This window comes from Lutra lutra, chromosome X, assembly GCF_902655055.1.
Source record: "Lutra lutra chromosome X, mLutLut1.2, whole genome shotgun sequence".
NCBI lineage: Eukaryota > Metazoa > Chordata > Mammalia > Carnivora > Mustelidae > Lutra > Lutra lutra.
In genome coordinates this window covers 45,821,826-45,845,397 of record NC_062296.1, presented here as the reverse complement: position 1 = coordinate 45,845,397, position 23,572 = coordinate 45,821,826, and the positions used below count along the sequence as shown (strand labels likewise).

Sequence of the window (23,572 nt, the reverse complement as noted above, 5' to 3'; positions counted from 1 at the left end):
CCCACTTGATCATGGTGAATGATTCTTTCAGTGTATGTGTTAGATTCCATTTGCTAGTATTTTTTTCAGAATTTTTGCATCCATGTTCATCAGGGATATTGGCTTATACTTGGTTTTTTTGGTTTGGTTTTTTTTTTTTTAAGATTTTATTTATTTATTTATTTGACAGACAGAGATCACAAGTAGGCAGAGAGGCAGGCAGAGAGAGAAAGGAGGAAGCAGGCTCCCCATGGAGCAGAGAGCCCGATGTGGGGGCTCGATCCCAGGACCCTGGGATCATGACCTGAGCAGAGGCTTAACCCACAGAGGCACCCAGGCGCCCTGTTTTTTTTTTTTTTTTTTTTTTTTTTTTTTAAGTGGTGTCTCTGTCTGGTTTTGAAAGCAGGGTAATGCTGGCCTCCCAGAATGATTTTGGAAGTTTTCCTTCCATTCCATTTTTTTGAAATAGCTGGAGAAGAATAGGTATTAAATCTTTTTTTTTAAATCTTTTTTTTAAGATTTTATTTATTCGACAGACAGAGATCACAAGTAGGCAGAGAAGCAGGCAGAGAGAGAGGAAGGGAAGCAGGCTCCCTGCTGAGCAGAGAGCCTGATGCGGGGCTCGATCCCAGGACCCTGAGATCATGACCTGAGCCGAAGGCAGAGGCTTTAACCCACTGAGCCACCCAGGCACCCGGTGTTAACTCTTTTTTAAATGTTTGGTAGAATTCCCTTGGGAAGCCATCTGATCCTGGACTTACCCTTTTTGGGAGTTCTTTTGATTACTAATTGAATTTCTTTGCTGTCTGTTGGTCTTTTCAAATTTTCTGTTTCTTCCTGTTTTGGTTTTGGTAGTTTATATGCCCCTAGGAATTCATCCATCAGACTGCCCAGTCTGCTGGCATCTAATTTTTCATAGTATTCTCTTAAAATTGTATTTTTGTAGTGGTGGTTGTGATTTCTCTTCTCTCACTTGTGATTTTATTTATTTGGGTCCTTTCTGTTTTCTTCTTGATAAGTCTGGCTAGGGGTTTATCAATTTTATTAAAATTTTCAAAGAGCTCCTGGTTTCATTCATCTGTTCTGCTGTTCTTTTTTGTTTCTATATCATTAATTTCTGTTCTAGTATTTGCCATTTCCCTTCTTCCTCTGGCTTTAGGCTTTATTTGCTATTTCTTTTCTAGCTCTTTTAGGTTTAAGGTTAGGTTTTTATGTTTGAGACTTCCTTGCTTCTTGAGGTAAACCTGTATTGCTGTATACTTCCCTTTTATGACTGCTTTTGCTGCCTCCCAAAGGTTTTGGACTGTCATGTTTTCATTTTCATTTGCTTCCATGTATTTCTTTATTTCTCCTTTAATTTCCTGGTTAACTCATTCATTCTTTAGTAGCATGTTCTTTAACCTCCATATATTTGTGTTCTTTCCAAATTTTTTCTTGTGGTTGACATGAAGTTTCATAGTATTGTGGTTAGAAAACATGTATGGTATGATCTCAGTCTTTTTATACTTGTGGAGACATGATTTGTGACCTAGTATGTGATCTCCTCTGGAGAATGTTCCATGTGCCCTCGAAAAAAAATGTGTGTTCTGCTGTGTTAGGATGAAATGTTCTGAATATATCTGTTAAGTCCATTTGATCTACTGTGCCATTCAAAGCCATTGTTTCCTTGTTGATTTTCTGCTTAGATGATCTATCCATTGCTGTTAGTGGGGTTTTAAACTCCCCTACTATTATTCTGTTGTTATCAGTGAGTTTCTTTATGTTTGTTATTGATTTTGGGTGCTCCTAAGTTGGGGGCATAAATATTTACAATTGTTACATCTCCTTGTTTGGTAGACCCCTTTATCTTGATATAGTGCCCTTCTTTATCTCTTTTTGCAGTCTTCGGTTTAAAATCTAGTTTGTCTTGTATAAGTATTGCTACTCCAGCTTTTTTTTGATACATTTGCATGGTAAATATTTTTCTGTCCTCTCACTTTCAATTTGCAGGTATCTTTAGGTCTAAAATGAGTCTCTTACAGGCAGCATATAAATGGGTCTTTTTTAAAAAATCCATTTTGACATCCTATGTCTTTTGATTGGAGCATTTAGTCCATTTACATTCACAGTGATTATTGATAGATATGAATTTAGTGCCATTGTATTAAATGTAACATTGGTGTTTCTGGAGATTTTCTATGTTCCTTTGTAGTCTTTGTTGCTTTTGGTCTTTCTTTCCCACTCACAGTATCCTCTTTAATATTTCTTGAAGGGCTGGCGTGGTGGTCACAAAGTCCTTTAGTTTTTGTTTGTCTGGGAAGCTCTTTGTCTTCTTCTGTTCTGAATAACAGCCTTGCTGGATCAGTTATTCTTGGTTGCATGTATTTCCTATTCAGCATGTTGAATATATCATGCCAGTGCCTTCTGGCCTGTGAATTTTCTGTGGTTAGATGTGCTGATAACCTTATTTGTATTCCCTTGTACATTAGGAATTTCCTTTTCTTTTTTTTTTTAAAGCTTTAGTTATTTATCTGAGAGAAAGAGCAGGGTAGAAGGGACAGAGGGAGAGGGGAAGAGAGAATCTCAAGCAGACTCTCCACTGAAGTGTGGAGTCAGACATGGGGCTCAATCCCTATTGAGATCATGAACTGAACTGAAGTTAAGAATAGCCACCCAGATGTCCCAGGGATTTCTTTTCCAATGCTGTTTTTAGGATTCTGTCCTTATATCTGTATTTTATTTTGCAAATTTTACTATGATATGTCTTGGTGTTGGCCTGGTTTTTTTTTTAATTTTGATGGGAGCTCTCTCTGCCTCCTGGATTTGGATGTCTGTTTTCTTCCCCAGATTAGGGAAGTTTTCAGCTATAGTTTCCTCAAGGAAACCTTCTGCTCCCTTTTCCTTCTCTACTTAGGGGATGCTTATGATGTGGATATTATGCTTTATGGAGTCGTTCATTTCCCTTTGCATACATTCATGATCTAACATTTTTATTTCCCTCTTCTTTTCAGCTTCATTATTTTCATAATTTTATCTTCAATATAATTTATTCGTTCTTCTTCTTCTCTCCTTGTGGTCATTACATCAGGTTGGTTTTGTGTCTTGGTTATAGTATTTTTATTTTGGCGTGACTAGTTTTTAGGTCTTTTATCTCTGCGTTACGGGACTCCCTGGTGTCTTCTTTGCTTTTCTCAAGCCCAGCTAGTATCCTATAATTGTTGTTTTAAATTCTGGGTCAGACATATTACTTATAACTGGTTTGATTAGATCCCTGACTGTGACCTCTTCTTGTTCTTTGTTTTGGGGTGAATTCCTCCATCTTATTTTGTCTAGGTCTCTGTCTTCTCCTGTGTCCTATGAAAGCCTGTTATAGTTTCTGCTCCTGAGAGTAATGGTTGTATTAAGAAGAGGTCATATACTGTCCAGGGCCTGGTGCTTCAGAAAGTGTTTCTGGTACACTCTGCTGTTGTGTTTTTGCTGCTGTTTCCTTCGGGTCAGTCCTCTGCATAGTTTCTTCTTGTCTGCAGCAGGGAGTGTTTACTGCTTTTTCAGTGTGTGGTGAGTTTTAACTATGTTTTTTGGTCCACTTGTTAAAACAGGCTAGATTCTATTTCCCCTAGAGCTGAAGCTTTTCAGCTTTCTGTGAGTAGACTTGGTGCATGTGGAGGGTTTGTGCTGGTCTTCTGGTGGGAGAGGTGTGGTACTCCTGCTCTGAGTCTTAGGCATACATGTCCTAGCAAAAACAAAAGCAAAAACAAACCCAACAACAACAACAAAAACCACCTGCAGAGTTCAGGGGGCTGGGGTTTGGTGTAAGCAGCTCAAGCCTCCACTGTGAGCACTATGTTTCTCACTGCAATCTGTCTGTTCTGATGGGGAGGGCTAAAAATGTTGTCAGCCATCTCTCTCATCCCCAGAGAGGGAAGTTTGCACCTGCCAATGTTCAAAAAAGCCCTCATAGAAGAGTAAACAGTCTCCCCTTGCTTATCCCATGCATTCCTCAGATATATGCCTTCATCCTGTCTCTGAGCATCTGCCTACCCTGTGGCACTGTGCTCCTGTGTTTTATCACAGGCACACAGACTGGGTTTCAGAACTCTAAATTTTAGGTACCCTACGATGCATGGACATGGACTGATCCTCTGGAGGAGGGTCTCGTCATACTGTGCTAGTGCTGGTTTGTCCCAGAAGGGTAGTTGCAGGAATGCACAGGGGCTTGGAATTTAGCATAAAGCACAAGAGGCCGGGATGCAGGTTAGCTGCTATCAGCAGGTGTCTCCTGTGCTAAAGAATGGGGCAGCTCAGTGGCACCTGCCTGCTCTTTTGTTCCCATAAAGGCAGTGCCCTTCTCCCAAATGCTCTTCATGAAAGGGAATTTTCTCTCCTAGTGCAACCCAGGGTATCATGCTCCCTGGCCTCTGCCTTTCTTCTTCACAGGAGCACCTCTTTGCCAGCCAGGTTCCACCCTGGCCATGGCATGGACTTCTAAAAGCAGACTTTGTGCTCTGCTGCTTGTAGATACTTGTGATAATTAGCCTCTCTCATTTTCCTCATTAGTGATGTAGGGAAAGTGTTTTTCTTGTCTCTCTGTCTCTGTCTCTCTTTTCCTGATCTGGGCTTCCTCTCCTCTGCATCATCACCAGCAATTCTTTTCTTCTCCAAATCACATCTCCTCACCTCCTAACTTCCATGATGTGGCTGGCCTCTTTCCTCCCTCTAGTCGTGCAGTTTGTTCTTTCCATCCTCAGATTGATTTCTTGGGTGTTCAGAATGATTTGATATTTATCTAGCTGTGTTCATTGGAGGAGGCAAGCATAGGTTCCCCCTATTACTCTGCCTCTTAACTCTTTCTGAAAATTTATGTTTGTTAAATTATCATCTGATATCATGAATCTTACAGTTGTGAAAATGTTTGGTGTTCCACCCAACTATATGTGATGCTTTTTTTCCTTAAAGTAGCATGGGGCGCCTGGGTGGCTCAGTTGGTTAAGCAATTGCCTTTGGCTCTGGTCATGATCCCAGGGTCCTGGAATCGAGCCCCATGTCAGGCTCCTTACTCAGCCGGAAGCCTGCTTCTCCCTCTCACTCTGCCTGCTACTCCACCTACTTGTGCTCTCTCGATCAAATAACTAAATAAAATTTTTTTTAAAAGTAGCATAACCTGAGATAATATTCCCTTTGGAAAAAAACACATGAAAGGCCAAATGGGTTATTTTTTTTTTAAAGATTTTATTTATTTATTTGACAGAGAGAGATCACAAGCAGGCAGAGAGGCAGGCAGAGAGACAGGAGGAAGCAGGCTCCCTGCTGAGCAGAGAGCCCAATGCGGGACTCGATCCCAGGACTCCGAGATCATGACCTGAGCCGAAGGCAGCGGCTTAACCCACTGAGCCACCCAGGCGCCCCCAAATGGGTTATATTAAAGGCTACTCTATCTTGATTCTCACTACCAACCATCACAGTGTTTCTTTTCAAATTTCACCCATGTATTTCACTTGAATTTAAAAGGTTTGGTGTTTTTCTGTCACACATTCCAAAATGTCTTTTGTTTTTATATTTGCCTTTTTCTAGATTCTGTTTGGTTTTAAGAAGTTCACTTAAATTTTGCTTTTTGTATTAGGAACAGTTTTGTGTTAATGCTAATAGTAATAATTTGTAATATACTTAATATTTTTGGAATTAAAGTCATCAAGAACTGAGTTTTCACAAATTTTAAAGAAATTAAAGTCCTCTTAATTTTCCTTTGTTCCCCTTTTTCAGTATAATCTTGCACTATTCCTTTTATCATTAGTTATCAGAAGTTTATTTTTACATGTAAGCCTCTGCTTTCAGTAAACCCTTAATGTTTTAAAATGTGGATACTTAATTTTTCAAAGTTTTTATTTAAATTTCCAAATAGGGTAATATTATTTTCAATACACTATAGTGTACAGCATAATGATTCACCATTTCTGGGGCGCCTGGGTGGCTCAGTGGGTTAAGCCGCTGCCTTCGGCTCCGGTCATGATCTCAGGGTCCTGGGATCGAGCCCCGCATCGGGCTCTCTGCTCAGCAGGGAGCCTGCTTCCTCCTCTCTCTCTGCCTGCCTCTCTGCCTACTTGTGACCTCTCTCTGTCAAATAAATAAATAAAATCTTTAAAAAAAAAAAAAAGAATGATTCACCATTTCTGTACAACACCTGGAGCTCATCACAAGTGCACTTCTTAAGCTCCATAAGCGATTTAACCCATCTCCCCATATACCTCCCTCCTGGTAATCATCAGTTTTTACTTAATCAGTAAACTTTAGCATGACTTTTTAAAAAGATTTTTTTTATTTGACAGAGACACAGTGAGAGAGGGAACACAAGCAGGGGGAGTGAGAGAGGGAGAAGCAGGCTTCCCTCTGAGCAGGGAGCCCAATGAGGGGCTCGATCCCAGGACCCTGGGATCACAACCTGAGCCAAAAGCAGACGCTTATTGACTGAGCCACCCAGGCACCCCATGTTAGCCTGATTTTAAGCATAAGTCAGTATTAAAATCCATGCAGTGTTTTAAAGCATGCAAAAATGGAGTACATAAAAACAGTCCATAGAATGGGAGAAAATATTTTGAAATCCATTATCTGAGAAGGGATTAATAACCAAAATATATAAGGAGCTCTTATAACTTAGTGACAATAAAACTCAACACAATTGGAAAATGAGTGAAGGACTTTAGTAGACATTTCTCCAAAGAATGACCAGTAAGCACATGAAAAGATGGTCTACATTTTCCCCAGTTATTATAGAATGCCAACACAAAATACCACTTCATACCTGATAGGGTGTGTATTATTAAAAAAAAAAAAAAAAGAAAAGAAAAGAAAAGAGATAGAGAATGGAGCACCTGAGTAGCTCAGTCGGTTGAGCAGCTGCCTTTGGCTCAGGTCATGATCTCAGGGGCCTGGGATCGAGCCCTGCATTGAGCCCTGCATTGGGCTCCCTGCTCAGTGGGGTGCCTGCTTCGTCCTCTCCCTCTGCCTGCCGCTCTGCCTACTTGTACTCTTTATCTCTTTGTCAAATAAATAAATAAAATCTTTAAAGAGAGTGAGAAAGAATAAATATTGTCAAGGAAATGGAGAAATTATGGCCCCGGTGCATTGCTGATGGCAGTGTAAAATGGTGCAGCTGCTATCAGAAATGCAGTGTGGCCATTACTCAAAGAGTTAAATGCAGAATTATTTCCACAGTGATTCAGTATGTGATTCAGCAACTCCACTTCTAGGTATATAACCCAGATAATTGAAAGCAGAAACTTAAACAGATACTTGCACACTCATGTTTACACACCAGCTACATTCATAATAGCCAGAAAGGTAGAAGCAATCCTGGTGTCCACTAACTGATAAATAGACGAAGGCAATGTGATATACACACACACACACACACACACACACACACGTACATACATACACATACATACATACATACATACCATGGGATATTATTTGCTCTTAAAAAGAGAAGAAATGCTGATCTTTTACGATATTAATGAATCCCAAAGCTATCGTGATAAATGAAATAAGCCAGACACAAAATGACGAATACTGTTTCATTTCACATAGAAGTACCTAGATTAGTCAGATTCATAGAGGCAGAAAGTAGTAGTTACCAAGGTTTGAAGAAGAGGAAAATGCAGTTATTTTTAATATGTGTAGAGTTTCTAGGATCATGAAGATGTTTCCTTGGACAACATTGTGATTATACTCAATGCCACTGAATTGTACTCATAAATTGAGAACATTCATACGCATGCATCCCAGTGCCACCCTTTAGAGATTAAGTGGATCTGAAGTAGGGCTCAGGAACCTGCATTTTTGTAATCCCTACAGGTTATTTTGATGTACCTGCAGCCTGAGAACTGAGAACTGCTCTAAATGATGCTCAACATATTGAAAATGTGAATCAAAACCACAGTGGGATACCTTTTATAACTCACTAGGATAGCTGTAATCCAAGAAATAGAAAAATAGCAAATGGTGAGGATGTGGAGGAATTGGAACCCTGTGTTTTGTGGGTTTTGAATGTCAAATGGTGTAACTTATGAGGAACACAATTTGGCAATCAAATTTTCAATATAGAGTTACCATATAACTCAGCAATTAAAGTTCTGGGTATATACTCAGTAGAAAGGAAAACGCTTGTGTACTCAAAGATTTGTACACGAATGTTCATACTATCATTGTTCATTATAGTTGAAAGCTAGAAACAACCTATATGCCCATCAGGTGGTGAAGGGTTAAACAGATTTGATATATGCATATCATAGAACGTTATTCAGCAACGAAAAGGAAGAAAATGCTGATACATGCTACAACACATATCAACCTTGAAAACATATGCTAAGTGAAAGAAGCCAGTCACAAATGACCAGATGTTGTATGATGAAATGTACAGAGTAGGCAGATCTGTAGAGACAAAGTAGGATTAGTGGTTTCCTGGGGGTATAGGAGAAATAAAGAAATTGGTGGATGATGGCTTGGGGATATAGGGTTTCTTTTGAGGGTGATGAAAATGTTTTAAAAACTAGATTTTGGTGATAGTTGCTCAGCTCTGTGAATACACTAGTGAATTGTGGATGGTAAATTGTGAACTATATCTGAATAAAACTTAAAAAAAACCTCGGTGGGCTTACTTTACCTACAGAAGTTTTATTTAGTTATCTTCCATCTAATTCTTCATTCTTTATGATTTCCTGTGTCTTGCAAGTACTTTCAGGATTGTCTTTAACATTTCTTTAAACAGTAGTAAACAGTTAGAAACTATGTCTGATTATTCCAGTTTCTGAAATCCTTATGGATTTCTTTTATCTCTCTAATTTCTGTCAGTTTTTCAGGCATGCTGCCTGTTGCTATATGTATATTTAAGTACTTTTGACCACAGGTTCCTAATATCCCTTGGACTATTAATATGTGGTAATTCTTTGAGGCCCAGGATAATGTTTGGTTACTCCAGAAAGGATTTGCTGTTGTTTCTGCTAGGGCTCTGGAGATATTATTAGTTTCAGATCCCTTGATATTACGATTTGTGCTTGAAGCACTCTTAACTTTTTTAAGTTAGTGGGAATTTGGGCAAATGATGGGCTATTTGATGATATGAACTGGGGGCTGTCTGGTACTTAAAATATTATCCCTTTTTTCTTCTACTTTCTGCATAAATAAGCATATTCCAAAGAATGTTAACCAAGTTCAGTGGTCTTTGCGTGATAGTTCAAGATTGGTAATTTTTATGTGAGATTCCTATACTATATGACTAATCAGAAAGTGGTATGACTACAAGATTTAGATTTAGACTTGAACAGATATAACAGCATATGTTTAGATTATCAAAACAAGCCATCTGCTTAAAGTCAGCTTTATAGAACCTGCATTGATGTATTGAAGCAGTGAAATAACTAATAACAATGAAATACTCTTTTTCACTATTGTTTATTATACGAAGAATTCTTTTGGGCACCTCTTGGTAGTTGCGTTATTGCTTGGATTTTAGGCTTTCCTAAGTCTTTGTTATGTTTAAAAGTGGCCTTCAGTCTTATAGGTTAACTGAAGGAGCATTGGAGGAAACGAAATCAGATTTCTGAAATAGTACAAAGGAAAATATTTGATTGGTAAGGATTTTGTGATAAAACAGTATGGAAATCCTAAAAGGTCTTTCCAAATTCTTAGTGGCCAAACCACTTCCAAAGTTCTTAGATCAACCCTTTTTAATCATTTATGTAGAAAATTTCTTGAGGTAATTTTCAGGACTTAGGGAAACTTTATAAAATTTATTGATCTAGCCCATGGTATTTTATTATGATCATCTCCAATTCCCTGTTTATTATAGCTGTATTGATCATCAGAATATGCCAGTGAGACTGGTTTATTTTAATAGTATAATTGTGACTTATAAGGGGTCAAAAGGGAAATTGAATATAAAAAGCTTTAAGTATTGTATTTTTGGAATGTTTGCTTTACATCTACTGTCTTCATCCTTGAATAACCTTGAAGGGCACTTAAGGCAGTGTAGTAGGTTGAAACGATGACCACCTGGAGATGTCAGATCTTACCTAGGTCCTGTAACCTGTGTTACCGTATAAGAAAAGGGGATTTTTTTAGGGGTGATTTAAGGATCTTGAGATGAGACGGTTGTCCTGGATTGTCCCAGATGGCTCCTAATTCCCATTGCAGGTATCTTTGCAGGAGAGAGGCTGAAGGAGATTTGATATACACAGAAGAAGAAGAATTATGACCACAGAGGCAAAGACTGATGTGGCTGCAAGTCAGGGAATGCCAGCAGCCACCATGTGCCTGAGGAGGCAAGGAATAAATTCTCTACTAGAGCTTCCAGGGGGAATGTAGGTGGCCCTGTGGACACTTCGATTTTGGCTCAGTAGGACAGATTTTGGATTTCTGATCTCCCAAGCTATAAAGGAGTATATTTCTGTGTTCTTAAGATTTTGGGTTTGTGGTGATTTGCTGTGGCAGCCCTAGCAAACTAATTGAAGCAGTGAGTTTTCCCAGCCATTCTTATTTATGACTTGTACCCTAGTTTGCAGCACAACAAGCATCTGAGAACCTTCCTAGAAAGTTTAGGTTTCTGTGCCTCATCACATATCTAGGAAATCAGAATTTATAGGAATGGAATCCAAGGATGTGTATAACACATTGCCCAGGTGATTCTGTTGTGTGCCAAGTTTTAGTTTGATAAATATTTCACTAGGATGCTGTATTGATTTCCTCTTGGCTGCTGTAGAAAATGGCCACAAATGTAATGGCTTCGAACAACACAAGTTTATTCTTTCACGGTTTTGGGGCATTGAAGGTCCAGGGTTAGTGTTACTAGGCTAAAGTCAGCAGGGCTGGTTCCTTCTGGCCTCTCTAGGGAGGGAAAATATTTCCTTGTCTCTTTCAGCTTTTAGTGGCTGTCTGTATTCTCCATATTCACTTTCTCCAACTCTCACTTCTGGATTCCTCTTATAGGGACTCTTGTGGTTGCATTGGATCCTCTGGGATAAACTAGGATGGTCTTCTTCAATTTCAGGTCCTTACCTTTTATTCCATCTGCACATTTTCTTTTTCCATATAGAATAACTCATGAGTGGATCAGAATGTAAATATATTTGGGAGACCATTATTCAGTTTACCAAAGACCCCATAATAACATCTCATGTAAAAACTGTAGGTGTAAATGAGGTTCGATAACAGATTGTCATGATTAATTAATCATGTATTCATTTAACCTTTTTGGGTATATTTTCTAAATTAAGTGATTTGGAGTAAATCATTTTTTTAAAAAGAATAATTCAGTAATAATTGTCAGTGGTCTTTTGAGTAGAGAATATTTTTCTGTGGATATTTATTTGGCTAGGTTATTAACATATCCTTTTTATGTGGTTCCCATTTCCCACAGAGAATATCAACTCTAATATAAATCAGTGGTGTAGGTAGAAAAAACTGTCTCTTCCCCTTTTAGGTAGAATTTCTTTCCCCTTAAAAATGTCCTCCCTTTTACTATCTTAGCTACTTTGGCCTGAAAGTTTTATGAAGTTTTTCTATGATAGAAGGTATTTATGATATGTGCAAGAGTAGGGGGCGCCTGGGTGGCTCAGTGGGTTAAGCTGCTGCCTTCAGCTCGGGTCGTGATCTTGGGGTCCTGAGATCGAGTCCCGCATTGGGCTCGCTGCTCAGCGGGGAGCCTGCTTCCCTCTCTGTCTCTCTCTGCCTGCCTCTCCATCTACTTGTGATCTCTTTCTGTCAAATAAATAAATAAATAAAATCTTTAAAAAAAAAAGTAGTTTTTGCCCCCACAAAACAAGTATTGGCTTTTAAGTCTTTCTTAGAGTATAAAATGATAAAGTTTAGATTGCCTTTTAAAAAAAATCTCTTTACATTAATTTTTTAAAAGATTTTATTTATTTATTTGACAGAAATCACAAGTAGACAGAGAGGCAGGCAGGGGGGTGGGAAGCAGGCCCCCTGTTGAGCAGAGAGCCCAATGTGGAGCTCAATCCAGGACCCTGAGATCATGACTGGAGTCGAAGGCAGAGGCTTTAACCCACTGAACCACCCATGCATCCCTACGTTAATTTTTTTTTTAAAGATTTTATTTATTTATTTGACAGACAGAGATCACAAGTAGGCAGAGAGAGAGAGAGAGGGAAGCAGGCTTCCTACTGAGCAGAGAGCCCGATGCGGGACTCGATCCCAGGACCCTGAGATCATGACCTGAGCCGAAGGCAGTGGCTTAACCCACTGAGCCACCCAGGCGCCCCCCCTTCGTTAATTTTTTTTAAGAGAGAGAACTTGAGTGGTAGGGTGGGGGATTGCCAAGGGAGAGGGAGAGAGAATCTGAAGCAGATTCCATTCACGGCATGGAGCCTGATACAGGGCTTGATCTCATGACCCTGAGACCATGACTTGAGCTGAAATCAGGAGTCAGACACTTAACTGACTGAACCATCCAGGTGCCCCTCCTTTACATTAATTTTAACTCATAAGGTGTTCAGTGATAGAACTGGGTAGAACTGGATAGAGCTGGGTAGAAGATCAACAAGGAAATAGAAGACTTAGAAAGCACTATAAACCAACCAGACTTAACAGACCTCTGTAAGAACACTCCATTGAGCTGCGGCAGAATACATATTCCTCTCAAGTACAGGTGGAATATTCTCCAAGATAGACCACAATTTGGATTGTAAAACCAGTTTCAATTAGCATAAAAGGACAACATCACACAAAATGTTTTTCAACTACGTGGGAATGAAATTATAAGCTAGTAACAGAAGGAAAGTTAGAACATTCACGAATGTATGTAAATAACAGACTCCCAAATAGCTAGTAGATCAAAAAAAAAATCACAGGGAAAATTAAAAAATATTTAGACATGGATGGAAACAAAAACACAAGGTACTAAAATACGGGATGCAGGTAAAGCATGCTTAAAGAGGGAAAATTTTAACTGTAAATGCCTCTAATTTATAAAGAAGAATTATCTCAAGTTTATAATCTAATCTTACACCTTAAGGAAGTCAAGTAAGAGCAAACTAAACCCAAAGCAAGTAGAAAGAAAGAATAAAGACTAGAGCAGAAATAAATATAAAGGAGGAAAAAAACACAGAAAAACCATTGAAACCAACATTGGCTTCTTTGAAAAGATCAACATAATTGATACCTTTTTAGCTGTAATTGCAAAGTAATAGAGGAGCCACAACTAAAATCAGGAGTGTAAAAGAACATATCTACTGTTATTGCAGAAGCAAAAAATTATAAAGAAATGTTATGAGCAATTGTATATCAAGAAATTAGATTTCTCATTTTCACAGTAGTGATTTCTATTATACACAGTGGAAATACCACTTACAAGGCAAAATAATCACTACCAGATTTTCATGCATTTTTATTAGTGTTTCATATCATTAAATTTTCTCTTGCCATGAGTGGAGGCAAGACTTATTAATTGTGAATTTACATCTTTAAAACTGTGGGCAGAAAAATGTTATTGCTTAAATGCTGCTTTTTTAAATTTAATCAGCTTTGTTTTGCATCTTACCTCCTTGATAAGTGTCATAAATGAAATGCGCATTCATTTCATTTTCATTTTGCTTTCATAGGAAAAAGACGATTTTGTTGAAATTGCTCTGAGCAGAAGAAATGTAATGTTTTCAACATGAAGAATTATTTTTAGGAGTACATTTTTTTGTTTAAGAATAGTTGGAAAAGAGTTTCTGAAAGATTGGATACAGAGAGGCTTTATCTAAAACAAGAGCTTTTAAATTTTCATTTAAATTCCAGTTCGTGGGGCGCCTGGGTGGCTCAGTGGGTTAAGCCTCTGCCTTGGGCTCAGGTGATGATCTCAGGGTCCTGGGATCGAGCCCTACATCAGGCTCTCTGCTCAGCGGGGAGCCTGCTTCCTCCTCTCTCTCTCTCTGCCTCTCTGCCTACTTGTGACCTCTCTCTCTGTCGAATAAATAAATAAAAATTAAAAAATAAATAAATAAATTCCAGTTCGTTGGGGGTGTCCAGGTGCTCTAGGTGCCCAGGGTGCCTCGGTTAAGTGTTTAAGTCTTGGTTTCAGCCAAAAGCTGCTTAGCAGTCTCTCTGTCTGCCTCCCCCAATAAAATAAATTTAAAAATTCGAATGAGTTAACATACAGTGTAAATTTAGTTTCAGGTATACAATATAATGATTCAACACTTCCATACATCACCCTGTGCTCATCATGACAAGTGCACTCCTTAATTCTCATCACCTCTTTAACACATCTCCCTATTTGCCTCCCCTCTGTTAACCATCAGTTTTAAGATAGGAGTTTGTAATCCAGGGTCCACAGATGGAATTATTGGGGGGTATGTGAAGTGGAATAAGAAAAAGTCACATTAATTTCTATTAACCTCTGATGAAAATTAGCATTTTTTTCCAATTATAATGTGGGCAATAAACCATAGTACTGTTAGTGATAACTGTCACTTTGTTACCAATAGAAATCAAATATTTCTATTGTTACTGATATCTCAAAATAATTTACCTTTATCAGGACTTCAGAATTTCAGATAATTCTTAGACTTGCTGCTATATTTTGTTATTTAATGCATTAACAAAGTACACATATTACTGTATCACAAATATGTTTACTATTTTGATCATTTATATATAATGGGTTTCTTTTGTTTTCCTACTTTATGTGTTTCAAAACATTAATCAAAGAAAGATGTCTATAAACTTCTCTATAGTGCCAAGAGTCCATGGCGCAGATAAAGTTAAAATCCCTAATTTAGAAGCATGTTGGTTGACATAGAGAATTCTTTTTTTCCTAAGTTTTTATTTAATTTCCAGTTAGTTAACATATGTGTAATTAGTTTTAGATGTACAATTTGGTGATTCAGTACTTCATACAACATCAGGTGCTCATTCAAAAGTGTACTCCTTAATCCCCATCACTTGTTTAACCCATCCCTCTACCCACCTCTCCTGACATAGCGAATTCTTATGTCTTAACATTAACTGCTTTTTTTTTTTTGATCAGGTGTAGGTAATAGCAGTGAAGGTGGAAGAGGAAAGGCAGGTGCAAAACTTTTCCAAGATTTTCAGATGTTAAGTAGAATCTGGACTCATCCATGGTGTTTGCAGCTGGACTACATTAGCAAAGAAAATAAGGTAAATCAGGTAACCTAAAATTGATTAAGACGTATCTGTTGGAAGCAGAATAATTTTAGGAATAAGGTTGATCTATATAGATCTATATATTGGAATTTTCCTTTGCTTTGTAGTACCATAATTCAACCTATTTTATTTTTAGTTAATTTCTGTATGTTAGAATACATTATGATTATGGAAGGAGTATTAAATGTTATTCTTAACATCTGTATAAACATTGTAAAATGATAAAAATGTAAAAAGTAACATTGAGTCAATAGTATTAACTAATAAACAGTAGACTTCATCGGTTTTTGTTACTTATGTCCTTTTTCTTTTCCATGATTCAATCCAAGATTTCACATTGCATTTAGTAATCATATTTGTGATGTCTCCTTTCTTTTTTCTAATCTATGGTAGTTCTTTCAGTTCTTTCTTATCCCATGACAATTAACTTACCCTCAGGTAAAGTAAACATCATTATAATTTTCAATATAAGTTGAAATAAACTATTAAAACATTCATCATTTTTTTCCTCTAGGGATACTTTGATGAAGACAGTATGGATGAATTTATAGCTTCAGATTCCGACGAAACCTCCATGAGTTTAAGCTCCGATGATTATACAAAGTAAATTGAATAATTTTTGTGTCCTGTCTTGACACATTTAAAGTCCCAAATTGCTGATTGTTCTCTCATAATTGGCATTTGTATCTTTTCTGTGCTTCCGTAAGAGTTTGAATTTGTTTCTTTTATAGAAAGAAAAAAACAAAGGGGAAAAAAGGGAAGAAAGATAGTAGCTCAAGCGGCAGTGGCAGTGACAATGATGTTGAAGTGATTAAAGTCTGGAATTCAAGATCTCGAGGAGGTGGTGAAGGAATTGTGGATGAAACAGGAAGCAATCCCTCAGTTTCATTAAAGCTGGAAGAAAGTGAGTCTAATGAATGTTGCCTTTATTATTGGACATTGATTTAGAAATTACCATGTCCATGCTTTTTTCAGTTACTAATTTATCCTTACTATTTCACTCAAAGGAATATCTTTCCTAGATGCTTTCAGTAAGCATCTAGGATAATCAGGTCACATAATAACAAATACCTGGTGAATGTTTAATTACAAGCACGCCATTGTGCTCTCTCTGATATTTAAGAGAAAGAGAAGAAAGAAAATCTAATGTTTATTTACATGTATATAAACTAAATGCTGTATTTTCATTCCATGTGTTAGCTGACTTAATTCTTGAGCAGACTTACAATACTGTTGGTATCTTTATTGTTTATAAATGATTGGTAGAAGTGGGATTTAGACCTAGATACACCCAATTTCAGAGCCACAATGGTATTTTCAATTAACTACATATAAATAAATGGAAACATTTCATGTAATAGAGCATCATTGTAATTAACTTTACACAATGAAATTAATGTTAATGTTTTAGCCTTTCTCCTTTGTAATTCTTCATAATCTACAATTGTTGCATACTTTTAAGGTTTCCCTTTTTCATAAAGCTTATCACCTCTTTTTAAATTTTTATTTTTTAATTTAAATTTTAGGTGGTTAACATACAGTACAGTAGTAGTTTCTCGAGTAGAATTTAATGATTCATCACTTACATACAACACCCACTGCTCATCAGAATACGTGCTCTCCTTAATACCCATCACCCATCTAGCCCATCCCCCACCCATCTCCTTCCAGCAACCCTCAGTTTGTTCTCTATCCTTAAGAGACTCTTATGGTTAGAGGGTTGTTGGATGGGGTGGGGTAACTGGGGGATAGGCATTAAAGAGGAGGGCACTTGATGTAATGAATACTTGGTATTACATGCAACTGATGAATCACTAAATTCTACCCCTGAAACTAATAATAAGTATATGCTAACTAAATTGAATTTTTTTTTAAAGATTTTTTTTTTTAAATTTATTTCACACACAGCGAGAGATCACAAGTAGGCAGAGAGACAGGCAGGGCGGGGGCGGGGGGGGAAGCAGGCTCCCTGCTGAGCAGAGAGCCTGATGCGGGGCTCGATCCCAGGACCCTGAGATCATGACCTGAGCCAAAGGCAGAGGCTTTAACCCACTGAGCCACCCAGGCGCCCCCTAAATTGAATTTAAATTAAAACATTTTTAAAAAGAGTCTCTTATGGCTTGTTTCCCCCTCTCCTTTTTTCTTTTCTCCCTTCCCATATGCTCATGTTTTCTTCCTTAAACTCCACATATGAGTGAGATCATATGGTATTTTTCTTTCAACTGGCTTATTTAACTTAGCATAGTATATTCTAGCTCCATCCATGTCCTTGCAAATGTCAAAATTTTACTGTTTTATGGCTGAGTAATATTCCATCGTATAAGAGGTGATACCACATCTTCTTTATCCATTCTTATGTTGATGGACATCTGGGCTCTCCACATAGTTTGGCTATTGTTGATAGTGCTACTATAAGCATCAGGGAGCCTGTATCCCTTCAAATCTGTATTTTTGTATCTTTTGGGTAAATACCTATTAGTGCAATTACTAGATCATAGGGTAGTTCTATTTTTAACATTTTGAGGAACCTCTGTACTGTTCTTCAGAGTGGCTGCAGCAATTTTTGTTCCCACCAACAGTGCAAGAGGGTTCCCCTTTCTCTGTACCTCACCAACACCTGTTGTTTCTTCTTTTGTTAATTTTAGCCATCCTGACAAGTGTGAGATGGTATCTCATCATGGTTTTGATTTGTATTTCCCTGATGGCTAGTGATGTTGAGCATTTTTTCATGCATCTGTTAGCCATCTGTATGTCTTTTTTGGAAAAGTGTCTGTTCATACCTTCTGCCCCTTTATTAACTGGATTATTTGTATTTTGGGTGTTGAGCTTGATAAGTTCTTTGTAGATTTCACCTACTAACCCTTTATCATATATGTCATTTGCAAATATCTTCTCCCATTCCATAGGCTGCTTTATAGTTGCGTTGATTATTTTCATTTACCATGCAGAAGCTTTTTATATTTTTTAATTTTTTAAAGATTTTATTTATTTATTTGACAGCGAGAGAGGGAACACAAGCAAGGGGTGTGGGAGAGGGAGAAGCAGGCTTCCCACCAACCAGGGAGCCTGATGCAGGGCTCAATCCAGAATCTGGGGATCATGACCTGAGCTGATGGCAGACACTTAGACTGAACCACCTGGGTTCCCAGAAGCTTTTTATCTTGATGAAGTCCCAGTAGTTCATTTTTGCTTTTGTTTCCCTTGCCTTTGATGATGTGTCTAGTAAGAAGTTGCTATGGCAGAGGTCAGAGAGGTTTGTTCCTGTGTTCTCTTCTGTCACCTCTTTTGTTTTCCCTTTCTCTCCTTTTCTTGTGCATGAGTGTACACACAAGTGAAAGTCTGAATTTTTTATTGGCTGAAAGTGTCTTGACCCATATCTACATTTTAAGGATTAGTGTTGAGGCTCCATATATTATAGGTGCAGCCTGATTAGATGTGTAGGAACTCCAAAGTTGGGACCAAATGTCTGAATATTTTAAATATAAATTATCTAAAGACAGAACAGTGTAAGTAGGTCTAAATATTTGTCATTTGAGAGTCATATAGCAAAGCAGTTGACTGTGAAAAGGGAGATATGGAGGCCAGCTTGGTGAATGACACTGGGTTCAAACAAGCTTGGCTGATTTTAGGCCTGTACCTGAACTAATGTGGTGATTCCTTCATAAACATTTCTCTTGTCAAGAGAGTAGGGGGCAGAAAGCATACTTGAAAGAATAATAGCCGAGAACTTTCTTACTCTGGGGAGGGAAACACACATCCATATCCAAGAGGCACAAAAAACTCCTATCAAAATCAACAAAAGCAGGCCAACACCAAGACATATTCTAATTAAATTTGTAAAATATAGTGATAAAGAAAAATATCTTAAAAACAGCAGGAGAAAAGAAGTCCTTAACTTACAAGGGAAAACCCATAAGGCTAGCTGGAGATTTCTTAACAGAAATTTGGCAAGCCAGAAGAGAGTGGCATGATACATTCAAAGTGCTGAAAGGGGAAAATATGCAACCAAGAATACTTAATCCAGCAAGGCTGATTCAGAATAAATAGAAGGAGAGATAAAGAGTTTCCCAAACAGAAACTAAAGGACTTCATGACCACTAAACAAACCCTGCAAAAAATATCAAATGGGACTCTTTGAGTGGGAAAGAAAGACCAAAAGTGACAAAGTCCAAAAAGGAACAGAGAAAATCTTCAGAAACAGTGACAAAACAAATAATACAATGGCACTAAATACATATCTATCAGTAATCATTCTGAATGTAAATGGGCTAAATGCTCCAGTCAAAAGACATAGAATGTCAGAGTGGATACAAAATCAAGACCCATTTATATGCTGCCTACAAGAGACCCATTTTAGACCTAAAAACGCCTTCAGATTGAAAGTGGGGTGATGGAAAAACATTTATCTTGCAAATGGATGTCAGAAGAGTCAGAGTAGCCATACTTATATCAGACAAACTAGTTTTTTTTTTTTTAAAGATTTATTTATTTATTTATTTGACAGAGATCACAAGTAGGCAGAGAGGCAGGCAGAGAGAGAGGAAGGGAAGCAGGCTCCCCGCCAAGCAGAGAGCCCGATGCGGGGCTCGATCCCAGGACCCTGGGATCATGACCTGAGCCGAAGGCAGCGGCTTTAACCCACTGAGCCACCCAGGCGCCCCTGACAAACTAGTTTTTAACCAAAGACTGTAATAGGAGATGAGGAAGTACACTATATCATAATAAAGGGGTCTATCCCACAAGAAGATCTAAGAATACTAAATATTTATGCTCCTAACTTGGGAGCACCCAAATATATAAAACATTTAATAACAAATGTAAAGGAATTCATTGATAATAATACAGTAATAGTGGTGACATTAAACCCCATTTATATCAATGGACAAATCATCTAAGCAGAAAATCATCAAGGAAATAATGGCTTTGAGTGGCACATTGGACCAGGTAGACTTAACAGATATATTCAGAACATTTTATCCTAACACAGCAGAATACACATTCTTTTCAATTGCTCATGGAACATTCTCCAGAAGATATCACATACTAGGTCACAAATCAGGCCTCCATGAGTACAAAATGATTGAGATTATACCACACATATTTTCTGACCACAATACTATGAAACTTGAAGTCAAACACAAGAAAAAAATTTGCAAAGACCACAGATACGTGGTAAAGAACATGCTACTTAAGAGTGAATGGTTTCCTCAGAAAATTAAAGAAGAAATAAATACATGGAAACAAATGAAAATGAAAACATGACAATCCAAAACCTTTGGGATGCAGCAAAAGCAGTCATAAGGTGGAAGTATATAGCAATACAGGCCCACCTCAAGTAGCAAAAAAAATCTCAAAAACGCAACCTAACCATACACCTAAAGGATCTAGAAAAAGAACAACAAAAGAAGCCTTAAAGCCAAGAGAAGAAGGGAAATAATAAAGATTAATGCAAACAAATGAAAGAAAAACCTAAAGAACAGTAGAACAGATCAATGAAACCAGGGGCTGGTTCTTTGAAAGAATTAGTAAAATTGATAAACCCCTAGCCAGGCTTATCAAAAAGAAAAGAGAAAGGATCCAAATAAACAAAATCACAAATAAGAGAGGAGAGATCACAATAAAGACCACAGAAATACAATTATAAGAGAGTATTATGACTAACTATATGCCAACAAATTGGACAACTGGAAGAAATGGATAAATTCTTAGAAACATGTAAGCTACCAAAACGGAAATAGGAGCAAATAGAAAATTTGAACAGAATGATAACTTGTAATGAAATTGAACCAGTAATCAAAAAACACCCAACAAACAGAAGTCCAGGGACAGATGGCTTCCGAGGGGAATTCTACCAAACATTTACAGAAGAGTTAATACCTATTCCTCTCAGACTATTCTAAGATACAGAAAAGGAAGGAAAAATTTCCAATTCATTTTATGAGGGCAGCATTACCCTGATAGCAAAACCAGATAAAGAGTACCCTAAAAACGAGAGCTATAGGCTAATACTATAGATGCACATAGATCCAAAATTCTCAATAAATTCTAGCAAACCAAGTTCAACAATACATTTTTAAAAAATCATTCACAGTGATCATGTGGGATGCATTGCTGGGTTGCAGGGGTTGTTCAGCATTCACAGATCAATCAGTGTGATATACTACATTAATAAAAGAAAGGGTAAGAACCATACAGTCATTTCAGTAGATGCAGAAAAAGCTTTGACATAGTACAGCATCCATTCATGATAAAAACCCTCAACAATGTTGGTTTAGAGGGAGCATACCTCATCATCATAAAGGCCATTTATGAAAAACCCACAGCTATTATCATTCCCTGTGGAGGGAAATGGAGAGTTTTTCCTCTCTGGTCAGGAGCAAGATGGGGATGTCCATTCTCATCACTGGTATTTAACAGAGTACCAGAAGTTGTACTCATAACCATCAGACAACAAAAAGAAAGAAAAGATGTCCAGATTAGCAAGGGAGAAGTAAAACTTTCACTATTTGCAGATAACAAGATACTCTATAGAAAACTCAAAAGACTCACCAAAAAGCTGCTAGAACTGATACATGAATCCAGTCAAGTGACAGGATGCAAAATGAATGTAGAGAAATCTTTTGGATCTCTATACACCAGTAATGAAGCAGCATAAACAAAAATTAAGCAATCATTCTCATTTACTGTTTTTCCAAAAGTAACAAGATAGGTAGGAATAAACTCAACCAAGAAGGTGAAAGATCTGTACTCTGAAAAGTATAAAACATTGATGAAAGAAATTGAAGAGGACACGAAGAAACAGAATGACATTCCATGCTCATGGATTGGAGGAACAAACGTTGTCAAAATGTCTATGCTACCTAAAGCAGTCTACATATTTAATGCTCTTCCTATCAAAATGCCAAGAGCATTTTTCACAGAGCTAGAACAAACAGTCCTAAAATTCGTATGGAACCACCAATGTCTCAAGTGCCCAAAGCAACCTTGAAAAAGAAAGAAATGCTGGAGGCATCACAATTTCTGTCTTCAAGTTATACTGGTATAGTATGGTGTATGTATAGTATCCTATATATATAGTATAGTATGTATACTATAAAATAGTATGGTGCGGTATAAAAATACTCACATAAATTAATGGAACAGAATTGAAAACCAAAAAATGAAGCTAAAATTCTATGGACAGTTAGTCTTTGACAAAGTAGGAAAGAATATCTAATGGGAGAAACAATGTTTTCTCAAAAAATGTTGTTGGGAATACTGGACAGCAACATGCAAAAGAATGAAATGGGACCACTTCGTTATACCGTACACAAATAGAAATTCAGAATGGATTAAATCTTAGAAGAGAAAAATCTTAGAACACAGGCAGTAATATCTTTGACATTGGCTGTAGCAAGTTGTTTCTAGATATATCTCTAGATAGGTCTCCTAAGGCAAGTGAAGTAAAAGCAAAAAAGCAAAAATAAATTATTGGGACTTGATCAAAATAAACAGCTTCTGCACAGTGAAGGAAACAAGCAACAAAACTAAAAGGCAACCTTTGGGATGGGAAACAATATTTGCAAATTACATATCTGATAAAGGGTTGGTATCTGGAATATATAAAGAACCTCTAAACCTCAACACCCAAAAAATGAACAATTGAAGTAAAAATGCACAGCTGACATGAATAAACATTTTCCCAAGGCATACAGATGGCCAACAGAGGCTACTTACCATCAGGGAAATGCAAATCAAAACTACAATGAGCTATCACCTCACACCTGTCAGAATAGTTAAAATGATCAGTAGTAGACAGGGCACCTGGGTGGCTCAGTGGTTAAAGCCTCTGCCTTCGGCTCAGGTCATGATCTCAGGGTCCTGGGATCGAGCCCCACATCGGGCTCTCTGCTCACAGCAGGGAGCCTGCCTCCTCCTCCTCTCTCTCTCTGCCTGCCTCTCTGCCTACTCGTGATCTGTCTGTCAAATAAATAAAAAAAAAATCTTTAAAAAAAATAAATAAAAAAAATGATCAGTAGTAGAAACAACAGATGCTGGTGAGGATATGGAAGAAAAGGAACACTTTTGCAGTGCTGGTGGAAATGCAAACTGGTACAGCTCCTCTGGAAAACAGTATGAAGATTCCTCAGAAAGTTAAAAATAGAACTACTCTATGATCCCTTAATTGCACTACTGCTGTTTACCCATAAAATACAAAAAACTAATTCAAAAGGATATATGCCCTCCTATGTGTATAATAGCAATTATCAACAATAGCCCAATGATGGAACAAGCCCCCGTGTCCATCTACAGACAAATGGATAAAGAAGAAGTGATATATAATTACTATGGAATATTACTCAACCATCAAAAAGAATGAAATCTTTGGGAACAACATGGATAGAACTAGAGAGTATTATGCTAAGCAAAATAAGTCAGTCTAAGAACGATAAATACCGTATGATTTCACTTATAT

The 23,572-nt window shown here is 37.5% G+C and overlaps 1 protein-coding gene across 7 annotated transcripts in view; it reads left to right on the top strand.

Annotated features, from left to right (window-relative positions):
• The window catches only part of ATRX (ATRX chromatin remodeler), a 315,263-nt gene that overhangs the window by 214,661 nt on the left and 77,030 nt on the right, over positions 1-23,572 (top strand). For all 7 annotated transcript variants that reach the window (XM_047714735.1, XM_047714739.1, XM_047714738.1 and 4 more), the window contains 3 exons: positions 14,981-15,111; positions 15,632-15,720; positions 15,849-16,021. In XM_047714735.1, coding sequence (XP_047570691.1) covers positions 14,981-15,111; positions 15,632-15,720; positions 15,849-16,021 — 393 coding nt within the window. The remainder of the gene's footprint in view (positions 1-14,980; positions 15,112-15,631; positions 15,721-15,848; positions 16,022-23,572) is intronic.